Raw genomic sequence first — 27,617 nt, forward strand, 5'->3', positions numbered from 1 at the left:
CCTGGCTTGACCTAATTGCTTGCCACGCCGAATATCGCAACACCATCATTGAGCAAGAATAGTTGACAGTTCAACCCCAAGGCTAAAATAAAGCAATTTCGTAAATTATATATTGAGAAATAAATGAATCACTTCGAACTCGCTTTGGAGTTTGGTCGAAAGATGCGTGTTACTTGCTTGCTGCCAACTCACCCAATGACAAAAGAAGCGAATTTATAGACAAAGTACTCGATCGGGACTAAATAAGTTTTACTTGTGGCATATCTATATGGCATATTGGGTGCAATTTTGGATGTATTTGTAAACTACATTGAAACGCAGGAGGGGTATTTGTGGTCATCAGTCGTGAAGAGAAATCGAGAACGCCAGGAACACTCCTTTCCCGCCCTTGAGTATTTGTACATTCACGAAAATGAAAATGAAAGCGAATAATAGCACTCCGTCGCGCACAAAAAGTCTTCGTAGTTGATCATCAGCCACCTTACCATGCGAAGTCTCAGTCACCGCTCCGCGATCTCACGCTAGTTAATGGAACCATTGGACATATTCAGACCTCCTTCTCAGCGGGGAAAGAAGACGGAGGACTGTGAGGCTTCGAAGCAGGCGCCTGGCAGGCCGGGGCAAAATAGGGCGAAGTGTAAATTTTATGCGGCCTATCCTGCTTTGCGGTCGTCAAGCCAGTAGTGACATGTTGGAAGACGGGTGATTGAGAAGCGAAAAATCGATCGACGGATAAGTTGACAGGAACGGGACTCTGGGAGGTCTGATTATGATGATGTTGGGCAGCCACAGCGCCAGCCGCCTTCCGTTCACGTGCATTCAAGTGACCCATGACACCACGCAGATACTTCCACGCCAAGTCAAGGAGTACCGGAGCCTCGGTACTTTTGGACAATGCGGCCATCATTCGACGGATTTGGGTTGGAGACAGTAGATGTGGGCAAGAGCGACGTTCGCCGAAATGTGCTAGACCGCAAAGCGGACAGTTCTGGACGCCAGCCAACTTCAATGGGCATCTACCGCCTAGATGTTTCTGGCTGCAGACGATACAAGCAGGCCGATGTGTGGCGTTGGTGTTGTTCTCCGTAGGAATTGGTAGTTTAGAAGGGATTGGTGCTTTAGGAGACTGGACTGGAACGAATAGACGGGCTGAAAAGGGTGGTTGTCGGTCAGTAAAGAGAACCCCTGGCAATAAACCGGCCAGACAGACGGAATGTGACGGCCTTACGTTTGACTTGAAGCGGAGGCCGATCACTCTCCGTTAAATCGATGATTTCGGGCACTGCCTCGATTTCACTCGACTCCGATTCCTCAGCCTCATCCTCATCCTCCTCTAGCTCGAACTCCTGGTCAGCGTCGCCCGTCTTCTGCTGTTTCACAGGCGGGAGATCGATTAGTTCGTCCTTAGTACTGTAGTTGACTGCTGCTCGCTTGCGCTTGCCACGACCAAGGCCCTCCACTTTTTCCTGGGCCTCTTTTGCTGCTGCGAGCTCACGTTCTTGGAGGATCTGATCCCAAAAGGTTGTATCCACAGGAGTCTCTTCACCTTCGGTTATAGCCTCAAGAGTTCCTCTGTCATTCTGCCACACGCGCGCAAAGTTGAATTGAGAGTGGTCGGTAGTGGTCGTGTCCTGGGCAATTTTGTCTGCTTGCTCCGCTTGGCTTCGATCCAAGAGTCTGTCAATGGAGTCGGAGGTGTATGTGATGTCTGCAGAAACATTGCTGAACAATGTTTCAGCACCATGTCGGAGGATAGATTCCAAATTCTCCTCGTCTTCATTCTCTATGCGTTCGATAAGCACGTGGTCCAATGCCAGCTTTGTCTTGCCCTTTTGCATAATACGTTCTTCCACGGTATCTCGAGTGACCAGGTGGAATACAAGAACTGTGTTTTTTTGACCAATTCGATGCGCACGGGAAAGTGCCTGTATGTCCTGTTTCGGATTGAAGTCTGGATCCATAATGATGACGGTATCTGCACTTGCAAGGTTAATGCCAACGCCGCCGGAGCGGGTGGACAATAGGAACGCGAAATAAGGAGAGTCGGAAGCATTAAAGTCGTCGATCTGTGCCTGTTTCTGTAACGACGACAAACTACCATCTAGGCGACGGTATTTGTATTCGTTTCCAAGGCCATCAAGGAAGTCCTCAACGATGTCCAGATTCTCTAGAAACTGGCTGAAGATCAAGACTCGGTGTGCGCGTTCACGCAATTTCGGCAGCATTAGGCCAAGTAACTGAAGCTTTCCAGATGCCTCTACCAAGTGCCGGTGTGAAACAACTGGATCATAGTGAAGCGTCTGTTCTTCGATATTACGGCTGTAAACGAAAGGGTGGCACAAACACTTTCGGAGCTGCATCAAGATGTTGTTCAAGTTCTGTCGCTCGGATTTCTTCAACTGGCTTTTCTGACAAATTGCCTTGATCAGCTCTGGGCTTTTGCTGAGGATCGACTTGTAGAGCTTCTTCTGCACAGTAGACATAGAGACGGGAACGATTATCTGTACCATAGGCGGCAAGAACGGCAGAACCTCGGCCTTGGTGCGTCGTAAGAAAAAGGGCCGGATCATATCGTGCAAAGCCCGGATGTTGTCCGAAGTAAGGTCTCCATACTGCTGTTCCAATTGTCCCGCATTTCTGCTTGTGTCCAGAAATTGAACCAAATTGAACAGCTCCCGAATATTGTTCTGGAGAGGTGTGCCTGTAAGCAGCGCTCGGAAACCGAGCTTCGGAGGCATGTGGTGAAGACGCTTGTAGAGTAAAGACTTGGCATTTTTGAGGCGTTGTCCCTCATCAACCACCAAACCTGCCCATTTGATCTTGTCAATCTTAGCCCCATCGTAGATGATGCTCTCGTAAGAGGCGATCACCACGTGGCATCGGAGTTCTTTGCCGTCAGGAAACATCTCGTAGTCCCAGGCCATCTGACGAGCATTCGAAGAACCATAGTATGTGACCACCCGAATCTTAGGCGCCCAGGCCTTGATCTCGCGACGCCAATTCTGACAAGTTGAATTAGGAGCCACGACTAAAAACGGCCAGCAGCTGTGCTCTATCAAAGTCGCAAATAGACCAATGGCTTGGATGGTTTTTCCTAGGCCCATATCATCAGCAAGAATGCAATTTTTCTGCTGTAGAAACTTGTAATAGAGCCAATTGACGCCATCTAGCTGATATCCCATGAGATCGCCAACCCCCGTCATGAGCTTTGGCTGAGAGTCCAATAAAAGGCTTGTTTCAAAATCCTGTGTTCGAAGCTGCGAGAGACAGTCCTCCATCTCAGGCGGCGGGCGAATGGTATCCTGATACATCCAGTCATTGAAAGCGAGTTTGAAATCGTCCCATTGAGCCTCGAAGGGGAGCGGGGGCGATTCCCAGACCGAGTCTTCATACGCCAAGCCCTTATACTTGACATAGGCGCGTTCGACCATCGACGGATCTGTTTTGTCATCTGGCATAGTCGCAGCTTCTGAATAGACAACGTCGAATACAATGTCCACTCGAAGAAACTCCTCTGGAATAGCTTTTTCGGCATTTGAAATTGGCCTAGGAAACTTGTTGAAGAATTTTTGACGCGTGGTGTGGAAAGTGACACCCCAGAGCCAGTCGCCACGGACCCAAGTGGCACGGAAATAGGACATCTTTCTCCATTTGACCAAATATTCTTTGTCGATCTCTGGCACAAGTTCAACCAGACGGCCAGACAGGGCTTTGCTATTTTTGGGGTTGGCTGGTCGCCAGGCCACGATAGTTTCAACGTCTCCAGGGGCATCAGAGCAATCCTTGCACTGCCAGTGAACGCTAAACTGAGCGAATAACGCCTCGATATTATCCCGCTCTGCCACAGATTTTCCTTGTTTCAGCAAATGATGTAGATGAAAACCTCGATGACACTCGACGCAACGAAAAAGGATGCTCTCGATGCTTTTGCTGTTGACCATAGACATATTCACAGCAGTGATTGGATCTATGCCTCCATTTTCAATTCGCAGCTGCTGTTCTTCTTGAGATGTAAGACGTTCTCGCAGTGGCTTTGACATTGGGCCTCCTTGTTTGCATCCTGCACAGTAGCCCAAATGAGGGCATACATCGTGCCGTTCGTTGTCAACTCCCAAGCAGCGATGGCACTGGAGAATGAAACCATCGTGGATTTTCGTAACTAGATGCTTTCGAGCGCTTCGCAAACCTAGGCAAGATTGATGGTATGAAGATGTGCACCCCTGACAGAATACCAAAGGCCCCTTCTCGGGATGATCATCGTAGGTCTTGCAGACGGAGCAATACAGACAGTGCCACTCTCTGAACTCGTCGCCAGGTGGACGTTGGTAGAAGAACTCCCTCGCTCCGGAGAATTTCTCTTGTTGCTGTGTCTTGGCCACGGGCTCATAATCGGAAAGGTCATCCTCCAATCGCTCCCGTAGGTTCTTCCGCAGTGATTTCCTTTGTCGACTTGAGATACGCGCGGTGTTTAATCTCTCTCTCCTAAACCGGCGCAGGCCATATACGGGTGTAACATCATCGCTGTCTGAATCTTCAAGGTCCATAGGGTCATAGAATTGAGTGTATCCGCCTGTCGTTGCATGGCGCAGCAGACCCCGAGAGCTGGAAGATCTCGACGATTGCATTTCGGTTCCGTTCTCAGATGCTGCACCGTCGGTGGATGGAAACGGATGTCGGGAAAAACGACGTGCTCCAACGATTTGAATTTCGTCGTCACTGGACTCGATTTCATTATCGCTCGAGTCTGATTCCTCATTGGACTCTGATCCTTCCTTGAACTCGCTCAGCGACTGCGGTCCATTATCCATGTTTGATAGCTGAGAGTATGACATCTGTGCGAGGTATGAGCGATCAGCAAGCGACGGGGACTGCGAAGGGCATTACTCACCGTCTCGCGCTCACCACTTTGGAGTTTGACAGTGTATGTAGATTTACCGTCGGTTGAATTCACTTCCAAGACACGGTCAATAGCAAAATGACCGGGCAGGAACTTGTACTCCTCGGAGTTGTCAACTGCTGGAATATGAATAGCGAACGCTGTCTCCATCTGGAGAGCTTTGGAGGGACGCCAGGCGGTGCGGGACTCAGCTGAAGTAGAAGACATGATGAGAAATTTGCAGTATTTGAAAGTGACAAGACAATCGGCAGTGGTGGTAGGGAACCGCAAACGCGGTCCCTACCAGGAAGTGATTCCAGATACAGAAAGGTCAATGAGAGGAAGTATGTTCAGTGAGAGTGGGTCTGAGTACTTGAGGGCCAGGCACCTTCAGAAGGTTCAAGTCAGCAGCCAGGAAGAAAGAGAGAGGAAGAGAAAGAGAAGTGGCGAGGTAGAGAAGTACATACATTGACGAAAGAGTATAAAAAGAAACACGCGGTGGATCAAGGATAGTCCGGGCTTATCTTATCGCGCTCGTTGAAGTCTGAAGGATGTTCGTGAGCTGAAAGAGAGGAACAACGCTCAGCCGGAATATGGCTTGGGCAACTCCAAGGATAGGCCTTCGTGGCCCTCTACGTCTCATTGACTCCCTGTCTTGGACTCCAGTTCGACATGCTTCGTTAACCTCCGCCATCGAACGCGGCATTCGCAAGTCGCAAAATCTCCGCGGCCCGCCCTCCAGATCTCCAGAGTCCGCGAGATCCTCACCGAGCAGATCGCGTTTCCAGAAGCCCGCCAGGAATCACGTTTCCAGGTTTGACGAGGACGAATTCATTAGGACGGGCAGTTTCCATGGCCTGCCTCGCGAACACCGAGATGTCCGGCCACCAAAACCAGAGCCCGTCAAACGGCACAAAAGGAAAAGGGGACAGGATGTTCATCACCCCACAGACGCCATTCCCGAGCGCGTGAAGTCGGAAGTGAAGATCCCAACTTCGATACCCTACACCACGCCGGCATCGGAGTTCATCTACGGTACGGGCGCGGTGGAGGCGGCACTGCGCTGCAGTCGGCGCCAGCTCTACAAGCTATATCTCTACCAGGGGGCAGACGAGGAACTAAGCCCGGCGAAAATCAAAATCCGAAAGCTGGCCCTGGCCAAGGATGTCAAGATCAAGATGGCCTTTGCGAAATGGGTGCAGCTTATGGACCAGATGAGTGCTGGCCGTGCGCATAACGGCTGCATTCTAGAGGTCTCCCCTCTGCCAAAGCTTCCCGTGCAGTCCTTGCGGCCTGTTTCTGCCATTACCGATACTCATTTCCGGGCTGAACTGGCACCGCAGACACGGGAGGAAGCGGCGGTCAATGGCACGAGCGATCTCATTCCCATCCTTCACCCGGCTCCATCTACGCCTGAGGAGCAACCACGACATCGATTCCCAGTGATTTTACTTCTGGACGGAGTCGTGGACTCTGGTAACGTGGGTGCTATCATTCGGTCTGCGTATTATTTAGGCATCGACGGAATTGTCTTTGCTGGTCGCAACTCGGCTCCTCTATCGCCTGTGACGATCAAGGCTTCCGCCGGCGCGGCTGAGAATATGACTATGCTCTACGCAAGAAATGAAGTCGAATTCATTCAACGGTCTAAAGCAAACGGGTGGCGGTTCTATGCGGCTGATGCCCCGAGCCCAGGCGTTCCCGTAACGCACGTGGACCGCGTCTCGATGGACGGGAGTCAGGACGGCAATGGGCATCCGTTGGGGGGAGCGCCTAGCGTGCTCATGATGGGCAGTGAGTCGTCTGGCTTGAGCGCTCACATCAAGTCGCATGCTGATGCGACGGTCACTATCCCTGGTGCCCGGCACAGCGTGTACTTGGGCGTCGAGTCCGATCCGGCCCGTATCGACAGTCTCAATGTGAGCGTGGCCGCCGCATTGCTTATGGATATGTTCTTGCAAACTCGACTTGCAGTGTCGGGACCAGTGAAGAAGCAAAAGATGTGGTAATGTGTTCTTCATTTACTGTAATATATTTGCGCGTGTACAACAGAAACTTTTGCATTCGTGGCGAACGGGGTTCATTGGGCCGGACATATATTCAACAGCTTCAATATAACAGATCTCCTTTATTATTCATTTCGAAGAACTCAGTAATACTTGGATATCGAAGGCACATGCTGGCAAAGGTCCTCTGCATATACCTGTGGGGCGTCTTTTGGATTGCCGCAGAGCTAACTCCCGAATCTTCTCCCGGAGATCGCTGGGTGTGGGGTGAACGCCTTCCAAGAGCTGGCCTCTGCGGGGATAGGTCGGAGAACCCGCAAGAACATAAAGGCACTTCATGTCTGCGCCCAGGGTTTCAGAAAAACCCGTCTCGCGCCTGACGGTTAATTTTGCATCGGTCCCCAATCTACTCGCGCGGAAGAAGATTGGGTACGTCATTAAGTGAATATAAGCCCCGCAACCATGATCCCAGAAAAACAGATCACCACCAAGGCATTTGTTGTCGAGGAGCCAGGGGCACCGTTTGTTCTGCAAGATGTTGTTTTGGACGAAGTCCGGGCGAATGAGGTCCTGGTAGAAATGAAGTACACAGGGCTGTGCCACACGGTATGTACTCGTAGTCTCCAACACCCGTCAGCCGGATCAACCCACAACATCGACGATATCATATTGATACCCCAAATCAATAGGATATAGCTGTCCAACATGGCGAAATCCCCGTGGGCGCCTACCCAGCTGTTCTAGGTCACGAAGGCGCCGGCATCGTCCGCCGAATCGGCGGCAACGTGAAAGACAAAACCTTACATGAGGGCGATATGGTCTTCCTGAGCTTCAGTTCCTGCCTCGAAGCGAACTGCTCTCCCTGCCAAGAGGGCCGATGTGGCTTCTGTCCGCAAATAACGGATATCAACTTCGGCGGAGCACGCGGCATGGATGCTGCGAAGTCGCCGATTTCTTTTCCGGATAAGCAGCGCCCGCCCATTCGGGGACAGTTCTTTGGACAGTCTTCCTTGAGTAAGTTGGCTGTTGTAAAGGAGACTTCTGTCGTCAAGTGTCCGTCCGGTTCGGGGTCTGGGGCCTCTGCGCTCACTGTCGATGATATGGCTTTTCTTGCGCCGCTGGGATGCGGGTATCTCACTGGTGCAGGCACGGTATTTAACGTTTTGAAACCGAAGACTACGAGCCGATTTGCCATTCTGGGTATGGGTGCTGTGGGCTTGGCAGCTATGTTCGCAGCTCGAGAGTTGGGAGTTGAGAATGTTATCGCAGTTGATATCGTGGACGCAAAGCTTGAGCTAGCCGCGTCTCTGGGTGCATCGCACACGCTCAACACCACAAGGGTCCCAGACCTCGTTCAGGGACTTCGAGATCTATTCCCGGATGGTGTCGATCATGTCCTCGACACAACGGGCGTGGTGCCTCTGCAGGAAGCGTCGGTCAAGGCCCTGGGCCATGAAGGAACTCTGGCTATTGTTGGCGTCGCTCCGAAAGACGCCGAACTCAAAATCCATCCGTTGGAGTTTATGATGTCCTGTAAACGGGTCCTGGGTGTTATTGAGGGGTGCTCGAGTCCTGTTTCGGTAAGTCACGCAAGTCACGCAAAACTGGGGCCTTGTGTACAGCGAACTGATATGAAGTCGTGTTAGCTCATTCCCAAGCTGGTTGATCTTTACCAGCAGGGGAAGTTCCCTGTTGATAAGCTATGTAAGGTGTATGACACGGGTTCAATGGAGCAGGCATTGCAGGACCTACGGTCAGGCAAGGTATGCTCAGGTTTAAAACAGAATTCTTGACAGAAAATGCTAACATATCTCCGCAGGTCATCAAGCCGATAATTAAGTGGATGAATTTATAGTCCTAGATGAAGAAATTTCTCTTTTACCCTAGTCATCGTCGTGAATTTCCTATTTCTTCTGCTTTGGTGCCCTAATAAAGCACACACGTAAACGGTCTCCCCGGCGTGAAAGACCCAACCTCGCCATACATTCAGGATCATGGTTATGTTGTACCATATGCCTATAGACGTATGTGGTCGTCTTTCGATACATTTGGGTGACAGCAGGCTCATGTTCGGCTGCTACGCTTGTTGGTGAGATAGAAATGCATCGAGTTGTATTGTATATCATCCGAAAGGATGAACAATAGGATATCAAAACTAACAATACCTAAAACCATCAAAGAATACTAAATGCCCCTCTCTACCTGATTCCTCAACCCTCACTGAGTCTGAGGAGGCGGAGTAAGGTTCTGATGGAGTTCCTTCCGCTGCACAGCTCCAAAACGAGTATTACCGACGTCGAAGACCTATTACAAAGAACAAATCAGCCCACGTCACACCTCTCGAAAGACAAAAAACTTACAGCGTAGATCCCCTTGAGGAACGTATCGCCGAGGATATCAAATGTCATAGTACCACGGCTCTGGATCCCACCATAGACATACCCAGCCTTGGCCTCGGCAAATCCTAGATCCTCCTTCTGCACAGCAAATTGCTTACCTCCCACCGCGAAAGAAACAACGGGCAACTTATCCGCTGTCGTATCGGAGGGGTAGATGTATCCCTGCGTGGTGGAATCGTAGTACGCACCCGGAATAGCATCGTAGATAGCCTGACAGGTATTATCATCCACCAGGGCCAACGTGGTGCCTGTGTCAGCGATAGCGTTGTTCCCAGCACGGGCAATTGTCTTCCCATTCACAGTCGCCGAGGCGGACTCGAACATCCAGAATCCCTGGCTCTTGTCCACGGGCGCGTAGGACACGTCCTCGCCGGACGCCTTGATGGTCTGCTGGTCGATGAACCCGAAGGTGTAGAACGACGCCCCTTGGTCCGGTTCGTTCTTGTCGCGCCATGAACCTAGCTTTGCGGTGAATAGCTCCGCCGACTTGGGGATGTCGGCCTGCGTGATCATGTTCTCGACGGGTGTTTGTACGGCCGTAGGCTTCACCGTGTTGATGCTGCCGAATGCGAGTCCCAGCAGCCCGTCGCCGGTCCCACTGGCAAACTGCGTGGACATGGTGTCTGCAAGCTCGACGGCTTGGCCTTTGACTACGAGACCGCCGATGTTGACATTGTCGTTGCCGACAGTGCCCGAGGCGGACGATCCGTCGCCGTAAGAGATCTGCCAGGTGGAGCCCTCTTTGTTTTGGAAGGTACTCGACTTGGTCGGGTCGAAGACGGTATGATTCTTGTGCTGGGACAAGGTCGCCGACGGCAATTTAGTCGACCAGACCTATTTGGCTGTTGTCAGTCACCATCGACACACACAATCGAGCATCACCACTTACCCACAGATCCGCAGACCCGGTATCGAAATCCAAACTCAGCGTCTGCGCGGGCGTCCCAATGCCCACCTGTGCCAGGTACATCGAGTCATTCTGGACATCCGACGCCCCGATCTCGCCGACCTGGTCGTCCTCGCCGGTCTTCTTCTGCAGCACGTGGCGGATATGCGCGCGGCCGCCGATGGGCTTGTCGGTATACTGCCTTCCGACCTGGTGCAATGTGCTGCCCATGAAATAGGGCCCATCCTTGGTCGCGTTGAAGCCGTACTTGCGCATCAGGTGCACGTACGACTTCGTGCCGGACTTCTGGTACTGCGGGTTCGGGATGATCTTGATCTTGGTCGCCATGGTGGGTGATGGAGACTTGCGGCCACGGCACAGCTTTGCTTTCAGGGACTTGATGATGGACATGTTGATTAGTTTGGTGGCGGGACTTGAGTGGTGTGGAGGGTGGAGGACTAGTTACTTATACAAGTTGCTTCGGACGTCGTAGAATGTACAGTTGTTGATACTTTCGAATGGGAAAAGGGTCAGCCAGGCTGTCGTCATTGCAGATGACTCTCGGTCCCTGTCGCGTGGCAAAGAGTTGGCGCCTGGTGACGAGGATCGGCGGTTTATCACATCAGGTGGAAGGAACATTTCTTGTTTGGATCTTCGCATTACACAAACTACTATATCTTATCTGCCAACGCCAACTCCGATCGAAGAAGCACAGTAAAAAGTACAGAGCACGCCCCACCCGTCCAACATGATCAGCAACACCTGGGCAACGTACACACACCACACGGGAAAAATGGGTCACTTTCACCTCTTCCGGCTCTTAGACTTGGGCGCCGTGGACACACTCGCCGCGCGCGAGGTCGCGGTCGAGGTGGCTTTGCTGCCGCCCTTCCCGGCTTTAGCTTTGGCCGCCTGCGATAAGAAACAATAATTAGTTAGGGGGGTCTTCCAACAGACACTAGTGTCCAGGCGCAGGCGCCACGTACCGTAGTTCCATTTTTAGCCTTCTTCTTCGCAGGCGCTGCCTCCTCCTCTTCTTCCTCGTCGCGGTCCCGCCCACGACCCTTGCCAGAGTCCCCGTTGGGCTCAAACTCCTTCGCCACCGTGTTCAGTAGTGTAGTGCACCGGCGGCCGATCTCAACAGGGGTCCGACTGAGGAAGAACCAGTCGAAGCGGAAGAGCGGCGACTCGCGGACCTCGTCCCGGATCTTGTCGTAGAGGGTGTCGCCCTCGACGCCGTACTTGTCCAGCATGACCAGCAGGAATCGATCCTCCTCCTCAGTGTAGACTTTTTTGTTCGTCGTCGACACGGTGTAGTTGATCTTGAGCTGCTGAAGCGGCACACGGTACATATCCATCTTCTTCCGGAGCATCTTGCGCTGGTGGTTCATCTTGCGCACCTTCTCCTCCCCCTGATCGATCACCCGCAGATATTTCGTGTAATCCTGGATCTCAGTGTAGCGGAGCCAGAACACCTCGGCGTATTCCCGAACTTCATCGGGATCCTTGCTATCAACTTCCGTGGCGATGCCCTCGTAGTCCGTACGTCCAAACTTGGCCGATCCATTGACGAACTGTTGAAAGTCTCGACGGTTCCAGTGGGAGAAACCCTCTTCGGACATGCGAGCCTTTTCGGCCTGCTCTTCTTCGGTGAGCGGAACGGCGTTATCAATCTCCTTCTGCTCGAGATCCCGCTCGGCCTCGCGTTCGCTGAGCTCCTCCTCAGGACCCTCGGGCAAGGGTGCCTTATAGCCGATCTCCTTGTGGAAGTGGGCGGTCTCCTTGTCCTGCAACTCCTGCAGGCCAGGCGGGAAAAATTGCCAGTCGTGGACGGCGACCTGTTTGGGTGCTCGGGGAACCTTGGGCTTCGGGTCGGCAGTCCGGCCTCCGGTGGAAAGGGCCTGGCGGTAGTACTTGTCGATGGAGTAGAACTGTTCCTTCCGCTCACGCTTGGCGGGATTAATCCAGCTGACGCCGATGTCTTTCTTGCGGTCGGTGAAATCCCGACCGTTCCATTCATATGCACTCTCAGAGCTGAACTTCTGGAGATCGTCGATGCCAAGGCTTTCATACTTCTTGTTGAGCTCAGCAGTCCGCTCCTCGCCTCGGCGCAAAATGGACTCGATATCGTCATCCGTCATCTCGTTGGTAGTCCCAGTAGCGCCCTTTGTATTGAAGACATTGGCGGCACCGTGCTGGATCATACCTAGCAACTCGTCCTTTGAAGCGGCATTTTTGTTCTGTTGTTGGGCGCGACCTTGCTGAATGACCAGCTGATCGAGACGCAGCTTTTGCGCTGCACGCTCCAGAACCTTCTCCTCGATAGCGTTTTCCGTGATGAATCGGAAGACCACGACCTGCTTGGTCTGACCAATGCGGTGAGCGCGATCCATGGCTTGAAGATCGGCCTGCGGGTTCCAGTCACTGTCAAAGAGCACAACGATGTCGGCCGTGGTCAAGTTGATACCCAGGCCACCTGCGCGCGTAGTAAGAAGGAAGATGAACTTTTCCGATCCTGGCTTGTTGTATTCGTCGATGGCAGCAATGCGATCTTCATGTGCCGTCGTACCATCAATCCGGCAGTACTGGTATTCGCGGAACACACAGTAATCTTCGAGGATATCCAGAACACGGCTCATCTGGGAGAAAATAAGGACACGGCTGCCCTGCGCTTGCATGCGCTTCAGAAGCTTGTCCAGGATAGCCATCTTGCCGGAGTTGAACACAAGGTGCTCATCGGTCGTGTACGGTGGGCCAGGTTCAGCTCCCTCGAAAAGGTATGGATGGTTGCAACACTTGCGCAGTTGCATGACGATGTTCAACAAGCGGGTCTTCGATTCGCGTTTTCCCGCAGCGCCGTTCACCGCGTCGATGTCTTTTTCCAGGATCTTCTGATACCACTTCACCTGCATTTCGGACATGGGAACGTACAGATTCATCTCCTTCTTGGGAAGCAGACTCTTTTCAACATCACTCTTCACTCGGCGGAGCAGGAAAGGGCGCAGGACTCGGTGAAGTTGCTGCACCACGGTGTCTTGGTCAGCTTCCTGACTGGAGAACCATTGGTCAAAAGCATCAGCGTCGCCAAAGACATCCGGCAGCAGGAAATTGAGCAAGGCCCACAGTTCGTGCAGGTTGTTTTGCAGCGGTGTTCCGGTGATCAGCAAGCGGTTGCGAGAGTTAAAAAGCCGGATGATCTGCGACAATGAAGACTCCTCGTTCTTAATGCGATGAGCCTCATCAATGATGATGTACTCCCAGGCGAACTTCTTGAGGTGTGACTTCTCGCGCAGAATCATCTCGTAACTCGTAATGCAGACATCGAAGTTTTCATCCACCAAGCGATCCTGGATCAACCGTCCTCTCTCCTCTTTATCACCCTGGAGAACAAAAACGTCAATTTCCGGTGTCCACCTGGCGAATTCACGTCTCCAGTTGTCGAGTGTCGACTTGGGCACGGCAATCAGATGGGGACCGGAAATATCGCAGATGTAGCGCAGATAGCCCAAGAACGAGATAGTCTGCAAAGTCTTTCCTAGACCCATCTCATCGGCCAGGATGCCGGAGATACCGTTCTCGTGCAGTGAAGCCAGCCAGTTCAGTCCCGCAATCTGGTAATCACGCATTTCACCGTTGATGAACGTAGGAGACTCTCGGAAGACGGTGGTAGTCTCGCCGCCACGCTTCTCATCCTTCAAAAGCTCAGCATCTTCCTCCTGCTCCGTCCGACGGCGTCGGTCCCCGCCAGCACCACCGGAACGCGAGGACCCCTTGCGCGCCTTGGCCTCTTGCTCTGCATTTTGTCGGTCAATCTCTTCCATGATCCCTTTAATTCGGGGGTTGGGATTCGTCTCGATGAAGTGGCGGAAGAGGTCGGTCAGACCAAGGAGGTATCGGAATCGACGAATCGAGTCATCTTCCTGTTGAGCGCAATAATCGTCAGTAACTTAGGCCTGGCAAATTCGAGAGATAGCTCTCCCCACCTTCGATTCATCCAAGCGGCTTTGTTTCTTGCCCAAAATGCTTTTTCTCAGCTGAAAGGCCTCGGATCGACGTCGCCGGGCATCCTGCGGAGCCAAATCGCCCGCAACGCTGCTTGCAGTGGTATTGGGGTTCGTGTCCGAGTCCTGTGGGGGGATGAATATGTTAGTTGACATTGCAAATGCCTGTGGCAAGTTATCAAAGGATGTTCGTACCGTATAATCGGGGGTGTCTTGGTAGCCCTGCAGTAATCAATAGAGTCAGCATTTCTGGCATGCACAAATTGCCATGCGCGCAAATCCATGCAACGATCGCGGTGCAGAGTCAAGTGGTGGGTCAAAGAATCACGTACCATCATCAGCGCGTCCGTAGGGGCATCGACGGGGACTGACGGAACGACATCATCGTTAACGTCTGTCATGGGGGTGTCTGCCTGAGATGGCGAGTTAGAGGTGGGTGCTGGTGCCATCTTCCACCTTCAGCGCACCGAGCGCAGGCGTGGATATAGTCGAACACGTATTTTGCACGAATTCAAACGATCAGACCGAGACCGACAAGATCAGGACCACGCAAGGATGTTGTAGAGATTGGCCCTGCGAAGAAGTGATGGATCGCGAATATGAAGGGGGACAGGGGAAGTGAATGAGTCTCGCAGACAGGACAATTGAGGGAGCGAAAACGCCTCCTAGTCGCGCCGAACCAGCACAAATGAGCGAGCGCGCGCCCACGTATGACATAAGCCTTGTTGAGTCAGCCATTCACGTGACCCACCCGATCAGGCCGAGTCAGGTGGTGGGTTTGGAAGGAGCAAAAAGAGAGGAGCATGACCTGCATTCCCATCACATCATCGACTACCTGACTCTTGCCCCCTGGACGGAGTGTACAGGCAACGCTGGCCCAGAGAAGTCGGTCTTGGAGAGACTGCGTGCTGGCGATCTCCCACTTTGATCCTCTATCTTTTTTTCTTTGTTTTCCTTTTCGCTTTTCTTCTTCCTTCCCGACTCGACCTCGCCTGAACGCCACTTTTTCCCCAACAGCTCAATCAAGTGCCTTTCCGCTATATAGTAGACCTCTCAGGTGGTCTGGCGAACCCATCATCATCAACCATGGATTCGATGAGGTCCTTAAACACTTCCTTGCCCAGCTCAACACCCCGCCCACAGCCTCCCGAGCAACTCTTGCAGTCATTCAAGGCAGCTGCCTTATCCGTTACCAACCTCTATAAGAATGCTCTCGGTGAGCAAGCCCAGGCGAAACAGTCCGGCTACCAAGAAGCCATAGAGGATCTCCTTCATTTTCTTGACCGGGAGAACCTCGGCCTCAGTGATGGAGAAGGGTGGAAGGTTCGACAATGGGCAACGGAGAAGTGTGATGGGATCACGTCCCAGAACAGCGACGACGATGAACGGGGGGATGCGGATAAGCGTGATCGAAGCGCCACTCCTGCTGCTCCTCGCAGAGAGCAACCCCAGCACGCCTCTGAAACCCCCACTCGACTGGCACCCACGACCACTTCGGCATCAACACCGAAACCAGATCCGACGACTACCACCACACAAACAACGGACACAGCCCAACAGACTCACGAGGCAAACTCGCTTGGAAGATCCACGGTCTTTACCTTTTCCGCGGGACCAACTCTTCCCCAGTGCCAGGAACTGGATATGGACATGCAGTCCTCCGACGCCTCCACCACTTCCACGGAAGATGGGAGCCCCGTAAGCGTCTCTATTATGCCCCGACCCACTCGCCAACACCACCGCCACAACAATCACGCCCGTCCGAACGCCCGTCCATCTACACGAGAGGCCCCCGCCGCAGTGGGGTCGAAACGGAAATTCACCGTCCCGGACTTCTTCGACCTATCCGGTCTAAACAACGGCCGCGACACGTTCGGAGGTGGGAAGCGCGGCCGCTTTACGTAGCTCCCTTGACTGAGCATACGAAGTCGACGAAATGACGAATATCCTAACTTGATGTTCACATGGGGGTCCTTTCCGGGTGCATTATAGAGGTGCTTTTTCCATGGTGTCGGTGTGTTGTGTTTTTTTACTGGCTGTTTGCATGTTGTTATATAGCATATAGAGGACATCCGCTGAGATGATACCCAGTGCCCGGTGTGGCGGCTTTTCACGAGTGGTGATGGCATACAAATCAAGATCAATATCGTACATGAAATTTCCGTCTCCGTAGAACATTATTCTTCCTTCCTCTGGATCCAACCATCCCCATTAATTGAAAGCTCTGTACAGCCCCATGCCCACGAGCGTGGCCGAGATGGTCGCAATCCCCAGCTGTCGTGAACCCATTCGATACTTTGATGGGCCAGCCATAATGGCCTTCTCCTGCTTCCGTAGATTTTGCATGCCCGTGTAGTAACTGTACACTCCGAGGCCAATAAATGCGGCCGACCCTGCACTTTGATATTAGCATACTGATCACAAAGAGGGCAGTTGCGAAAGGTTACCGGTCACGCGGCAAGACATGCAGTCGTCATACTTGTCCTCCGCCAGCGCCTGCTTGGCGTCCTTGGGAGGGACATCCAAGGCGGGATTCTGGGGAGAGGGTGCCATTGAAGATAAGGGAGTGTGTATCCCAGATGTTAGTATGTATCGGGGTAGAACGAAGCAAAAGGGAATGCGACAGACCGAAGGCGGGGATCGGCGGCAGAAAGGGCCGCTCGTGACCCGGTATACAACGCGGATGATGCACACTTTCCAATCCCACGCTGGCCACGATGAGCGGCGAGATCGATGCCGTTTACATATATGACGAGGACAAGTATGTCTGCTGCTATCCTTGATAATCAATGTGTACTGACCCTCCTCCAGCACCCCCCTCGTCGAGCATGTATATCGCTCCCGCCCGCCATCCGCCGCCGCCATCTTGCCCCTCTACCTTGCCCATGCCGCCCCGCGCCCCTCCCTACTATACCTCCCCAATGCCTCACCGCCGGTGACAGTGTTCTCGACCGTGCAGTCGAACCTGCTGTTCCTTGCCCTGACTGAGGTGGACACCGAGCCGCTTCTGGTGCTGGAATTCCTGCACCGGGTGGTCGATGTGCTGGAGGATTTTGTGGGCGCGCCCTTGCTCTCGAGCAGGATCGAGGCCAATTATGATGTTGTTGCGCAGCTCTTGACTGAAATGTGTGATGCTGGTGTGGTGTGTAATACTGAGCCCAATGCGCTACAAGAAGTTGTTGAAGTCCCAGGGTGGATGGGGAAGCTATTGGGGGGGGATCGGAGTGCCCGGGTGAGTGACGTCGCATGCAGTATGATGTTGTAATAGGAAACACTAGGCTGATTGTGTTTAGGACATCGACACCCACTCTGGGAACTGCCAATCCCTTGAAGCAATCATTGGCGGCCGCGAGTTCGTCCCAAGGCCCTGCGATTCCCTGGCGCCGGCCAGGGGTACGGCACACATCCAACGAGTTATATGTCGACATCATTGAATCTCTGTCTGTGACAATGGCCCCTTCAGGGCGATTGCTCTCTGCATTAGTATCTGGAACTATTGCGTTCACGGCAAAGCTCTCTGGGGTCCCAGATTTGCTATTAAACCTAACAACACCCGGAGGGCAACAAGGGATCGCTCGCAAGATAGAGCTGCCTGTGTTTCACCCATGTGTCCGACTGGCGCGGTGGAGGGAACGGCCGGGCGAGCTTAGCTTTATACCGCCAGACGGCCGGTTCATCTTGGCAGGATATGAAGTTGATCTCCTCCCAATAGACTCGGACATTGACGAACCGCCAAGCCACATGGAGAAGCTCTTCCTCCCTGCCATAGTGGACATTCGCAAATCACTCGGACCCTCCGGCGCCGACTTCGAGGTGCGATTGACCCTGAACACCGACTTCCCAGGCCAACCTTCATCTGCCCGCCCGGGCCCAGCGCGCAATGGATCCGGCACCTCGACTCCGTCGTTCCTGGGCAACGTAGGCGGTGGAGGCGGCAATGGCACCGGACCGGTGCTTGAGGAGGTTGTCGTCAGCGTCCCAATTTCCACTTCCGTACGACACATCACCGACATGCAGGCCAGCCGAGGTGACGCGCAGTTCTTGCCGGGCAGCGGTCTTCTCGAGTGGCGGGTTCCAACGGGCCGCGAAGCCGGCACAATCTCTGGAACTGCAACTCTGCGGTGCACCGTCGCGGGCTACCCACTGGCGGACGAAGATCTAGACGAAAGCCCGGATGAGGATGCCAATGCAAATCTCCTGCAAGGCTACTACGAGGCCCCGACTTCCTACCATGACCAGGACAGCAGCACGGGCACTAAGACACGATCCGCCGACCCAACCAAGCGGAAGAAGAAGAAAAAGAAGTCCACCAAAAAGTCGTCCCGCGCTGCCGCCGCTGTTACCACCACCATCTCCGAAGACACAGGCAACGGCCCGACTGAAGTATCCACAGAGCCCCCAGAAAAGCTTCCAACACCATCCCCAGACCCATTTAAACCACGGACACCAACGCCTCCCTCCCAATCACAATCACAATCACACTCGCAGTCTCAACCTCAACCCTCTCTCCCCGCCTTTTTCTCCCCCTCCGCATCCGCACGCCCTACACCGCGCCGAACGAAAGCACAACTCAACGCAAGCCTCATGCCCAATTCTGCTTCTGTCTCCTTCTCCGTGCGCGGCTGGCTTCCTTCGGGTATCAGAGTCGATAGTCTGAACATCGATCAGCGCCGCAGTCGCGGTTTGGGGGAGAGTGTCAAGCCGTACAAAGGGGTGAAGTATTTGTGTGTGAGTAAGCGTGGTGTTGAGAGACGGTGTTGATTTAGTGGCTTTCTGCTGAAGACAACGTGGAATATATGTAGATGGATATTCAGCATGAGCTACGAAGATATCTGCGAGAGAAATACAATCTTTTTCATCTTCCCAACCCTACATTCGTAATCGATGAATGCCTTGTGCAGACAATGTACATTACACACGAATGAGCTACAAAGAGTAAATACACAAGGACAACCCTGATCTTTAGCGCAAAGCGGCCCTTCACAAACTCAAACAATATTCTCACTTGCTGAACCAACTCTTCCCTATACTCACAGTTTCGAGGATCGGCGCTCGAGGAAGTGCATGACGACGTAGGCAACTAGAATACGCGCGCGCGATTAGTTAAGTAATGACAAAGAGGTAGATTCATTGATTCCGACAAATTAAAAGGATACATGGCTCTTTCTCTCTCTTCTTGGTTGGATGAGTAGGGGGGTATCTGATAATGCAAGCGAGTACAGGGAAAGGGTGGTAGAGAATCAAAACAAAATCCAGACATGTTGGGGATATAAACATAAGAAATGATGGCCATATAGACAGAAGGGCCATAAGGGGATATATAGGGACCATAATCATCACCACAGACAGGGTGGAGATGTTAGCACGTTGATAGCTGAGGCCATCTATTTGTCTTTGCCTTCATCTCCAGGTTCTGGTGGGAGAATGATAACCGTGAGAAGATCGCAGGGCAGAGATGTGCAGAAAAGCAAATATAAGGAAAATAGACACGAGCACAAGAAGAGTAAGGGATGGGGGAAAAGGCGTTACTCACTGGCAGCAACAACAGCAGCCCGACTAGCACCAGCTTTGGCACTTCCACCACCCAGTGTCAAGATAAAGCGCAGCCAGCCGAAGCTCACCTTGCCGTTCCGGTCAAAGTCCGGTGCGAGAGCGCTGCTAGCTTTGAATGTCTTTAGCTTACCCTCGTACGGAGGATAGCGGATGCTGAGGAGAGATTCGAGCCAGCTGGGGCTGGAGGTGATGGGGCGGCGGTGGACCCAGACGTCAAAGCTGGAGCGGCCGCGGTAGGCGCCGTAGCCACTCTCTCCGACACCACCGAAGGGGAGGGTCGGGATATGCAGCGCGGCATCGTTGCAGGAAACGCCACCGGAGCGGGTGGAGGACAGGACTGAACTGAGCATTAATAAATGATATTGAGCAGCGGAAAAAAAGTAGCAACTTACCCTTCTCGACATCGGCCTTGGAGCCGAATGGGTACAGACCGAGCGGGGTGCTCTGCACGCCGTTGGCCAGGTTGATGGCCTCGTCTAGGTTCTCAACAGGGAGGATGGGAATGAACGGTCCAAAGCTCTCTTGGTTGCACAGCGAGTCTTCCACGGAGTCCACCTGTACGAGGGTGGGCTCGATGAACCGCTCCTTCTCGTCCATGGTGCCGCCCATGAGGATCTTGCCCTTGCTGTTATCGATCATGGACTTCAGGCGCTGGTAGTGGGTATCATTGATGATGCGCGCATAGTCAGGCGATTCCTTGGCGCCCTTGGGGAAGAACTCTTTGTAGGCCTTCTTGAATTCCGCCACCACCTGGGGCACGAGCGACTTGTCGACGAGCAGGTAGTTTTGCGACGTGCACACCTGGCCAGCATTCATGGTCTTGCCCCAGAGCATACGCCGCGCCACAAGTCGCGGGTTGGCGTTCTTGCTGACAATGGCCGGGTTAATACCGCCCAGCTCCAGCACCACGGGGGTGAGGTGCGGCGCGGCGGCCTTGGCGATAATGCGACCGACGTTGGCACCACCGGTGAAGAAGATCTTGTCCCACCGCTCTGCGAGCAGGGCCTGTGTTTCGGAGACGCCTCCCTGGATGATCTGATAGCAGGAGGGGTCGAGCGACGCCTCGATGATCTTCTGCATGACGGCAGCACTGCGCGGCGCATTCTCGCTAGGCTTGATCACCACGGTGTTACCGGCGGCAATGGCACCGATGGCCGGGCCCAAGGTCAGCTGGAAGGGGAAGTTGAAAGCACTAGAGATTTGAGCAACGGTTAGCTCCATTGGCGCATTTCTGTTGCTCAGCCCAGGAGCACGTACCCGATCACCAACACGGTCCCCAGCGGGTCCTTGCGGATCTTGGGGTTCATGAACTTGAACGTAAGGTCGATATCGGGAGCCTTCTCATCCTTGACCCATTTGTGCAGGTTACGCGTCGTGAAGACGATGTCGTTGAGGATCCATTGGCTCTCGGCGACCTCGGTTTCGAAACGCGGTTTGTTCAGGTCCTGGGCGCAGGCCTCGACGATGTCCTCCTCATGGTCCTTAATGCTGGAAAGGTTCAGTTCAGGGTCAGTTTGAGGTTTCCCGGTGAGGTGGATTGTGGGGTGGCGGGACTCACGCCCAGTAGAGCTTGCGGAGCTGCCCGAGTCGGAACTCGACATCGCGGGTCTTGTGCTCGAGGAAGGTCTTGCGAGCGGTGGAAATACGCGAAGGGATCTCCTCTGTGGGAGTGAACTTCAGCTCGGGGAGGCCCATGATGATGGGTGTCGGTGTGTGGGAGAAAGAGAAAGGGGATCGATCGACCACTCAAGGACTTGCTGGGAATGGGCCGAGCCGGTTCTTAAGGTGCTGGGTGGGCCTCCGCATCCACATGCGCTCGGCTGGTCGATCGCACCGAGTGTTGAACCTAGAGCTCAACCGGCAACGACTATTGCTAACTACACTCTAATTCGACAAAAAGGCTGGATTCAATCATTCAGTCGTATAGGTTTGTTAATCAAATATTAATGATATATCTTCTGTTGCACCGATGGTTATTCTTGTACTGCGCATGTGACCTGCTGACCCTGATGCTTCGGTTGTTCTTAATTCTCCCTCATCTACACATCCGCTCAGACTGCTCCAGATTTTCGGATCTACCTCACCCTCGCCACCGTCGGGCTCCTCCTCGGACAGGATCCAGTCCAGTGGCCATGATGCAATCCTTCCCATCGTAGAGCCGCGGTAAACCCCCCGGCTGCAGAATCCCCGCTTTGTGGAGATCGGTGCGTCTCTCGCAAGGTTTCCTCGGTTGGTCCTGCGTTGAGGGACGGAGAAACAAACTATCCGAGTGGATCATAATATGAAGGATTCATTATTCAGACTGCAAATAAGAATGTCGAATCTCGAAGCAGCGAGGGCATCAGATCTCGATATACAGCCAAAAGGGGCAAACGCCACATCCCTAAGAAAACAGAAATAACAAAAAGAGTATACAGGTCATCGTCGCCGCGACGATTTTATTTGAACTGGTCCTCCGTCACACCCTTACCCATGGCAGCCGTGCTGCTCACACCGCCAGACACCATCTTCAACAGGTTGTCAACGTAGTTGGCACCACTCCATTTCTGGTGCGTGACGACGTCGACGCCCTGCTCCATCTCGGGCTCCTGGACAAGCTCGCCGTACGCGCGCATCCCCTGCTTGGAATATGCCTTGGCGAACTGGTGCGAGATGAGCGCGGTGGTGTGCAGACCGGCCAGGGTGATGAACTGCCACGAGTAGCCGAGCTGGCCCAACCGCTTAATGTAGGTCTCCTGCTCGTCGCGCGGCATGGCCTTCTTCCAATTGAAGGAGGGCGACAGGTTGTACGCTAGCTTCTGCTCGGGCCACACAGCGTGCACGCCGTCGGCAAACTCCTTGGCTTGCTTGAAATCGGGCAGCTTGCTCTCCATCCAGATCAAGTCTGCGAAGGGCGCATAGGCCACGGCGCGGTTCACGGCACACTGCGTGCCACCCTGGTAGCGGTAGTAGCCCTCGCGGGTGCGCGGCGCATCCCAGTCCCAATGGATGTCGGCGCCGGTAATGCCCTTGGCGATGGCGCGGGCTTCGCTGTTGCTTTTGCCCTTGGCAGCGTTTAGGTACTGATCAATCAGTCCCTTCTTATTGACATGCACCCCGGTGTTGATCGCGTCGATGACGGCCTCATCGAACAGCTTGAGCCCGGCCTGCGCGGTCCACTGGTCCTCAATGGCCTGTAGCTCCTCTCCGTTTTTGCCTGCCTGCGCGGCAGCAACCATCAGGTCATTAAGAGGCTGCAGGCTCGCGTTGGTTGAGCCCACAATGAAGGCGTGGTCACGGTGGTCAATGGTCGAGGTGATGAGAGTGGCAGCCTCGGAGTCAGTGCGGGCGATGGCCAGTAGATCGGTTCCTGAAATTACCGTTAGATCATTCGTGAGATGTTGGCCCTCGGTGATTCACATACCCATGATATCAGCCTGGGCACGAATGGCAACCAGGCGGTTGATGTGCTCGCTGATGGGGACCAGCACCTTGCCAGCCATGTGGCCGCACTTCTTCGTACCGGGAGCCTGGTCTTCGATGTGGATCCCAGCAGCACCGCGCTCGACAAACAGCTTGGTCAGCTTCATGACGGCCGTCAGACCGCCGTGCCCGGTATCCGCATCGGCAATGATAGGCCGGAGGTAGTCGACATTCGCCACCTTGGCGCGCTGGTCCTTAGGGGTGGTGAGGCGCTCCTCGCGTTGTTTCCGGTCGTGGAAGAGCTGTGCCATGAACAGCTGGTTGACCTTGCGAGGAACCGTGTCCATCGGGTAATCCGCCAGATCGGGCGAGGGCTCGTCGGTCGACGAAGCCGTCGACGAGCTCTGCCAGCCGGAAACGTAGATCGTGTCGAGGAACTTGCACATCTGGGTGATCATCGTCGGCTCCAGACAGCCGTATGTGAAGCTAGCCTGCTTGTTCTGTTCGGCGCAACTTGTCAGTAGTCTACTCTGCAATAGAATATGTTCGAACGCACCTGGAAGTTGTTCTCCACAATGTTCCAGAGCTTCTTGGCCTGCACATTGGACGGATAGTCGATTGTCAGGTTGCCACGCTTGGCCACGATCTGCTCTGCCGTGAACGGCCGCTTGGTGAAGCGCCACCGCGAGTCCTTCCACCAGTCCTTGACGGCCTGGACATCCTCCAGATACTTCCGGTCCTCGTCCTCGAACTGCCCCATGGTTACTGCGATTTCAATGTTGGTATTTCTGTATTAGAGGCAGTGACAGATGCAAAGCGAAATATGGCAAGAGAAAGAAAAGAGGAAAGCTGTGTATTGAAACTCTGACAAAAAGCGCGGATCACAAGCAAGTGGGACACGCGGCGGTACTTATTGTCGTCAGAAAGACAATAATGCGTCACCACCGAAGGGGGTCGGTAATCTCTCGGCTCACCGGAGTTCAGCTTGGTTCAATGCCTAGGCATATAGCGTTTTTCTTCCTGACCATTCGTTCGCCGAAAGGCGGAATGCGGGTGCGGTTCGGAAGACAGGATCCAGGCTCTCTGGATCCTCGGTCGAATGGGCCCTCTGCTCGGCGATTCTGGGTTATATTATATTTGCTACTACTCTTATTTGGCGATTTCAGCATTGAGAGACAGAATAAATATCGGTATATCCCATATACTATCTTCTCTTCTAGACTTCTCTGTCTTTAAATTCTGCAAACGAGAGTGAGGAAAGTGCCGGAGATCGGATGACGTCGACAAAAGCATGTGCGGGTGACAATACATGACAAGATTTTGCCTTTCACGTGCGAGTGGTAGTCGACGAAGATAGCGTCGCATTGCACTCATATATTAGTATCGCTTTGTTTTACTTTGCTGGAGAAAATACATATGTACATGAGAATAGCCTCCTAGTTTAATTATTGATTCTCTCGAGAGAGACTCTTCTCTAGCAGGAAAGAAAATTTATTGATGCCTGAGTCATCGATACCGTTATGTCATGCCCCGGTACTCATAGTCCCCACCACATCTGAGTTGTTTGAGTATTTTAGTCGAGCATACTAGGGCAGATGCGCCATCTATTTGGATCAAAGGGATGGTGGATAGATTACTGTGGGTAATACCATCCCTAGAGTCTATCACACAGAAACTAGAGGGCGCATGGGATATAAAGAATGCATCTATACCGACGATGCGCAGTTCTGCTTCATTTTTGAACACAAAACACTGTAAAACCCACAAAATTTCTTCCGGAGAATCTGACGCCATCAATAACACGGCACATGCCTCAACCCGGCTCTAGACTATCCACTGCCCGATAGGTGATCACGTCCTAAAATGACTCAAAGTCGCAGAGCTCGTTGGACCTCGGCTTAACGACCTGCTGACTCACCTGTGCCTCCACAGTTTGTCTGTGAGTGTCAGCAAAGCTCTAGTGGCAGAAAGTGAAGCTATGGTATATGAGTAGGTTATGAACATAGTGTTGTGACAAACCACCGCTCTGTCACTTCAAACCTCCATGCAGATAGGATGTAGGGGTTGGGTAGGAACGCAGACTTTTGAATTTGGTCGGCTCACGCCAGTCCTGCAATCGATAGCTGTAACTATACCGCAGTAATAATAATGTAAAACACTTTTGATCTGCAAAAGCGGTGGCTGTACAGCCACGAGAACAGACCTCGGGAGAACTAGGGTCCTTCGCTCCCCCACACCCGTGTTATTGTCGATGGCTGTCATTCTGCGTGAGCGGCCCCTTGCTCTGGCATCTCCGACAGTCGGCATCCCTAGTCTTGAGTTTTCGGATCTTGACCGAGCCGCTTTGACGCTCGGAGCTTTGGTGCCGGGTTATTTTCGCTGTGCTTGGGGGCTTGTGAGGGGTATATGCGGGGATAGTCGAATGTAAACAACACATCGAGCTTACGAACGTCTTAACGGTGGTAGTGCTGTGCCCTGTGTTTCTATATTAATTAGTATGATTAAAGGTCGTAATTCGTAGGTAAAATCGCTTCACCAACTGGCTTTCGTGCATTCCAGAAAGGAGCATCAACGTGACCTTCTGGTACAGGCAAGTGCAAAACCAGCTTCACCATAAATCACTTGCGAATTGATCCTTAGTCCCACTATCAAGGCGCTAGGGAGAAAACTGGGTGCACTTCAAGTGATTATAGAGGTAAATACTTTATCAATCTCTCAACGCTGCATCTTCGAGGCTTATGAAAAGGTGGTACAGATGCTACCTAGTCTGAAGTATCGATATCAACGCCAAAGTTGGAACATTACTGTACAGTCGGAGTCGAAACCCACACTCTTCGTACGCTCACAAATTATTTCCCAACCCGTATCCTAAACCGCCCTAATTGGTATTCAATTACTCTACAAACAACGCTGTTTATTTATATCGTATCACTGTAGGTTACTTTCAGTCTCCATAAATTTCGGTAGAATGTTCTAGGCGGGGTTTCCAAAACAGAGAGGAAATCTTGGCGAGCTCTTACTAGTTTCTTTTCACTCTCGTAAGCAACTCAGTTCGCCAAAGTGACCTGAATCCCATCATCTTACATTTATGAATGAGATGTCAAACACTTCGATCGTGCTACCTCGTCCTGGGACGGTGAAGTCCGGCGATGCGCAGCGCACAATCCAAGCTCCGTCTGAAACCGCCTTCGTCGCAACTTTTGGTAACCTGCTCCCACGAGCATCATATCTGCGGACGCGAAACGGCAGAGTCGCATATTACGAGCTGTCCCCGCCGTCCCTCGCACCCACAGATCGCACAAGGCCGATTTCCCGTGTGCTTTTCGTGCACGGCATCCAGACGCCCGCAATTGGCCTGCAGCCACTGGCAAGCACGCTGTCTTCGCGCTTTCCATATGCTCAATGTATACTTGTTGATCTGTGGGGCCATGGGCTCACGGACACACCGTTTGCGGTGCACGACCCGGCGCTCTTTCATGAGTTGCTAGAGACCTTGATGGAGCAGCTTGGGTGGAAAGATGCCCATTTCGTCGGTTATTCGTTTGGCGGGTCTCTAACGGCGACTTTCGCGGCCGCACACCCGGAACGTGTCGCGTCCATGGTGCTGGTTGCGCCCGCAGGTCTTATGCAGGCAACACAGTATACCGAGTTGCAGAGGAGTTACTTGCACGGCGGTGAGGGATTGGAGGAGCGGGCGCGAGCGTGGATATTGGAGCTGCTGGAGGGAGGCCATTTAATTGTCCCTCCAGATTGGAAGGAGAGAGTGGGACGAGGCGAAGTAGTTGCGGAGGCAGTTCGAGAATGGCAAATGAGGCAGCATGAAGGGCACATGGCAAGCGTAGTGGGCATTTTCAGAGATGGTGGGGTTCTAGATAAACATGCTGAATTTGCCAAAGCATCATCAAGCGGCATAAAGGGTATTTGCATCCTCGGAGAGCTGGACGACGTGTGCAGTGTGCAGGACTTACATCAAGTCGGGATGCCGAATGTTTTTATCGTTCCACAGGTGGGACATGGGGTTGTAAGAGAAAGAGTGCCGAATGTCGCCCGACTGATTGAGGATTTCTGGAACACTTTCTAGGAGCCAAGGTGGCTAGTAAGTAAGCTTAATATACTATAGCTACTCAACAAGGTTACAGTTTCTTAGGAGATGGTTGGCTTGGGTGCGGTGTGCATTGATATGGAGTTGGATATTTTCGCAATGACACCCTTGACTTAGGATAGAATTGAAACTAACGTCGGCGGTCTTGTTGAGCATTATACAACCATCTTGAGCCGAGTCATATATGAACCCTATTTTGATTTGAGGAATACAGAGACAAATAGACTTTCCTGCTAGCCAACGTTTCCAGAGACGTACCCAAACAGGCTATGTCAAGCAAGGCAAAGGTAAAAAATCTATATTGGATCTGCATTTCCCGCTTATCTTTTGTCGAGGATTGAAAAGTAAGGAATCAAGACATAGTTCTGTTTCAATATTGCAGGAGATAGAAA

General features: G+C 52.8%; 11 protein-coding genes across 11 annotated transcripts; 5 read left to right on the top strand and 6 right to left on the bottom strand.

The window, feature by feature from the left end:
* Positions 1 to 547: 547 nt before the first annotated feature.
* N7510_009135 (uncharacterized protein) lies at positions 548 to 5,104 on the bottom strand (the record flags this gene model as incomplete). The annotated part of the gene is made up of 3 exons (XM_056981060.1): positions 548 to 1,149; positions 1,229 to 4,868; positions 4,889 to 5,104. 3 exons carry the CDS (start codon positions 5,102 to 5,104, stop codon positions 548 to 550), a joined length of 4,458 nt encoding a protein of 1,485 aa, XP_056831269.1.
* Positions 5,105 to 5,469: 365 nt separating this feature from the next.
* On the top strand, positions 5,470 to 6,885 carry N7510_009136 (RNA methyltransferase, TrmH family; the record flags this gene model as incomplete). Its single annotated transcript, XM_056981061.1, has 1 exon — positions 5,470 to 6,885. One exon carries the CDS (start codon positions 5,470 to 5,472, stop codon positions 6,883 to 6,885), a length of 1,416 nt encoding a protein of 471 aa, XP_056831270.1.
* Positions 6,886 to 7,344: 459 nt separating this feature from the next.
* On the top strand, positions 7,345 to 8,737 carry N7510_009137 (NAD(P)-dependent alcohol dehydrogenase; the record flags this gene model as incomplete). Its single annotated transcript, XM_056981062.1, has 4 exons — positions 7,345 to 7,488; positions 7,572 to 8,462; positions 8,529 to 8,645; positions 8,702 to 8,737. The coding sequence occupies 4 exons, from the start codon at positions 7,345 to 7,347 to the stop codon at positions 8,735 to 8,737; spliced, it is 1,188 nt and encodes a 395-aa protein (XP_056831271.1).
* A 362-nt stretch (positions 8,738 to 9,099) lies between these two features.
* On the bottom strand, positions 9,100 to 10,578 carry N7510_009138 (pepsin-like aspartic protease; the record flags this gene model as incomplete). Its single annotated transcript, XM_056981063.1, has 3 exons — positions 9,100 to 9,186; positions 9,243 to 10,115; positions 10,171 to 10,578. 3 exons carry the CDS (start codon positions 10,576 to 10,578, stop codon positions 9,100 to 9,102), a joined length of 1,368 nt encoding a protein of 455 aa, XP_056831272.1.
* A 393-nt stretch (positions 10,579 to 10,971) lies between these two features.
* Positions 10,972 to 14,617, bottom strand: N7510_009139 (uncharacterized protein; the record flags this gene model as incomplete). Its single annotated transcript, XM_056981064.1, has 4 exons — positions 10,972 to 11,079; positions 11,154 to 14,087; positions 14,151 to 14,390; positions 14,501 to 14,617. The coding sequence occupies 4 exons, from the start codon at positions 14,615 to 14,617 to the stop codon at positions 10,972 to 10,974; spliced, it is 3,399 nt and encodes a 1,132-aa protein (XP_056831273.1).
* Positions 14,618 to 15,254: 637 nt separating this feature from the next.
* Positions 15,255 to 16,073, top strand: N7510_009140 (uncharacterized protein; the record flags this gene model as incomplete). Its single annotated transcript, XM_056981065.1, has 1 exon — positions 15,255 to 16,073. The coding sequence occupies one exon, from the start codon at positions 15,255 to 15,257 to the stop codon at positions 16,071 to 16,073; it is 819 nt and encodes a 272-aa protein (XP_056831274.1).
* A 306-nt stretch (positions 16,074 to 16,379) lies between these two features.
* Positions 16,380 to 16,721, bottom strand: N7510_009141 (uncharacterized protein; the record flags this gene model as incomplete). The annotated part of the gene is made up of 2 exons (XM_056981066.1): positions 16,380 to 16,561; positions 16,616 to 16,721. 2 exons carry the CDS (start codon positions 16,719 to 16,721, stop codon positions 16,380 to 16,382), a joined length of 288 nt encoding a protein of 95 aa, XP_056831275.1.
* Positions 16,722 to 16,885: 164 nt separating this feature from the next.
* On the top strand, positions 16,886 to 18,929 carry N7510_009142 (putative AP-3 adaptor complex subunit mu; the record flags this gene model as incomplete). Its single annotated transcript, XM_056981067.1, has 3 exons — positions 16,886 to 16,929; positions 16,980 to 17,360; positions 17,462 to 18,929. 3 exons carry the CDS (start codon positions 16,886 to 16,888, stop codon positions 18,927 to 18,929), a joined length of 1,893 nt encoding a protein of 630 aa, XP_056831276.1.
* Positions 18,930 to 19,693: 764 nt separating this feature from the next.
* Positions 19,694 to 21,416, bottom strand: N7510_009143 (hexadecenal dehydrogenase; the record flags this gene model as incomplete). Its single annotated transcript, XM_056981068.1, has 4 exons — positions 19,694 to 20,058; positions 20,114 to 20,913; positions 20,979 to 21,209; positions 21,280 to 21,416. 4 exons carry the CDS (start codon positions 21,414 to 21,416, stop codon positions 19,694 to 19,696), a joined length of 1,533 nt encoding a protein of 510 aa, XP_056831277.1.
* A 743-nt stretch (positions 21,417 to 22,159) lies between these two features.
* On the bottom strand, positions 22,160 to 23,883 carry N7510_009144 (isocitrate lyase 1; the record flags this gene model as incomplete). Its single annotated transcript, XM_056981069.1, has 3 exons — positions 22,160 to 23,070; positions 23,125 to 23,623; positions 23,680 to 23,883. The coding sequence occupies 3 exons, from the start codon at positions 23,881 to 23,883 to the stop codon at positions 22,160 to 22,162; spliced, it is 1,614 nt and encodes a 537-aa protein (XP_056831278.1).
* Positions 23,884 to 26,220: 2,337 nt separating this feature from the next.
* Positions 26,221 to 27,204, top strand: N7510_009145 (alpha/beta fold hydrolase; the record flags this gene model as incomplete). Its single annotated transcript, XM_056981070.1, has 1 exon — positions 26,221 to 27,204. One exon carries the CDS (start codon positions 26,221 to 26,223, stop codon positions 27,202 to 27,204), a length of 984 nt encoding a protein of 327 aa, XP_056831279.1.
* Between the last annotated feature and the right edge of the window lie 413 nt (positions 27,205 to 27,617).

The sequence above is a fragment of the Penicillium lagena genome (genome assembly GCF_028827675.1).
Source record: "Penicillium lagena strain IBT 129212 chromosome Unknown utg000006l_segment0_segment0, whole genome shotgun sequence".
Taxonomy (NCBI): domain Eukaryota; kingdom Fungi; phylum Ascomycota; class Eurotiomycetes; order Eurotiales; family Aspergillaceae; genus Penicillium; species Penicillium lagena.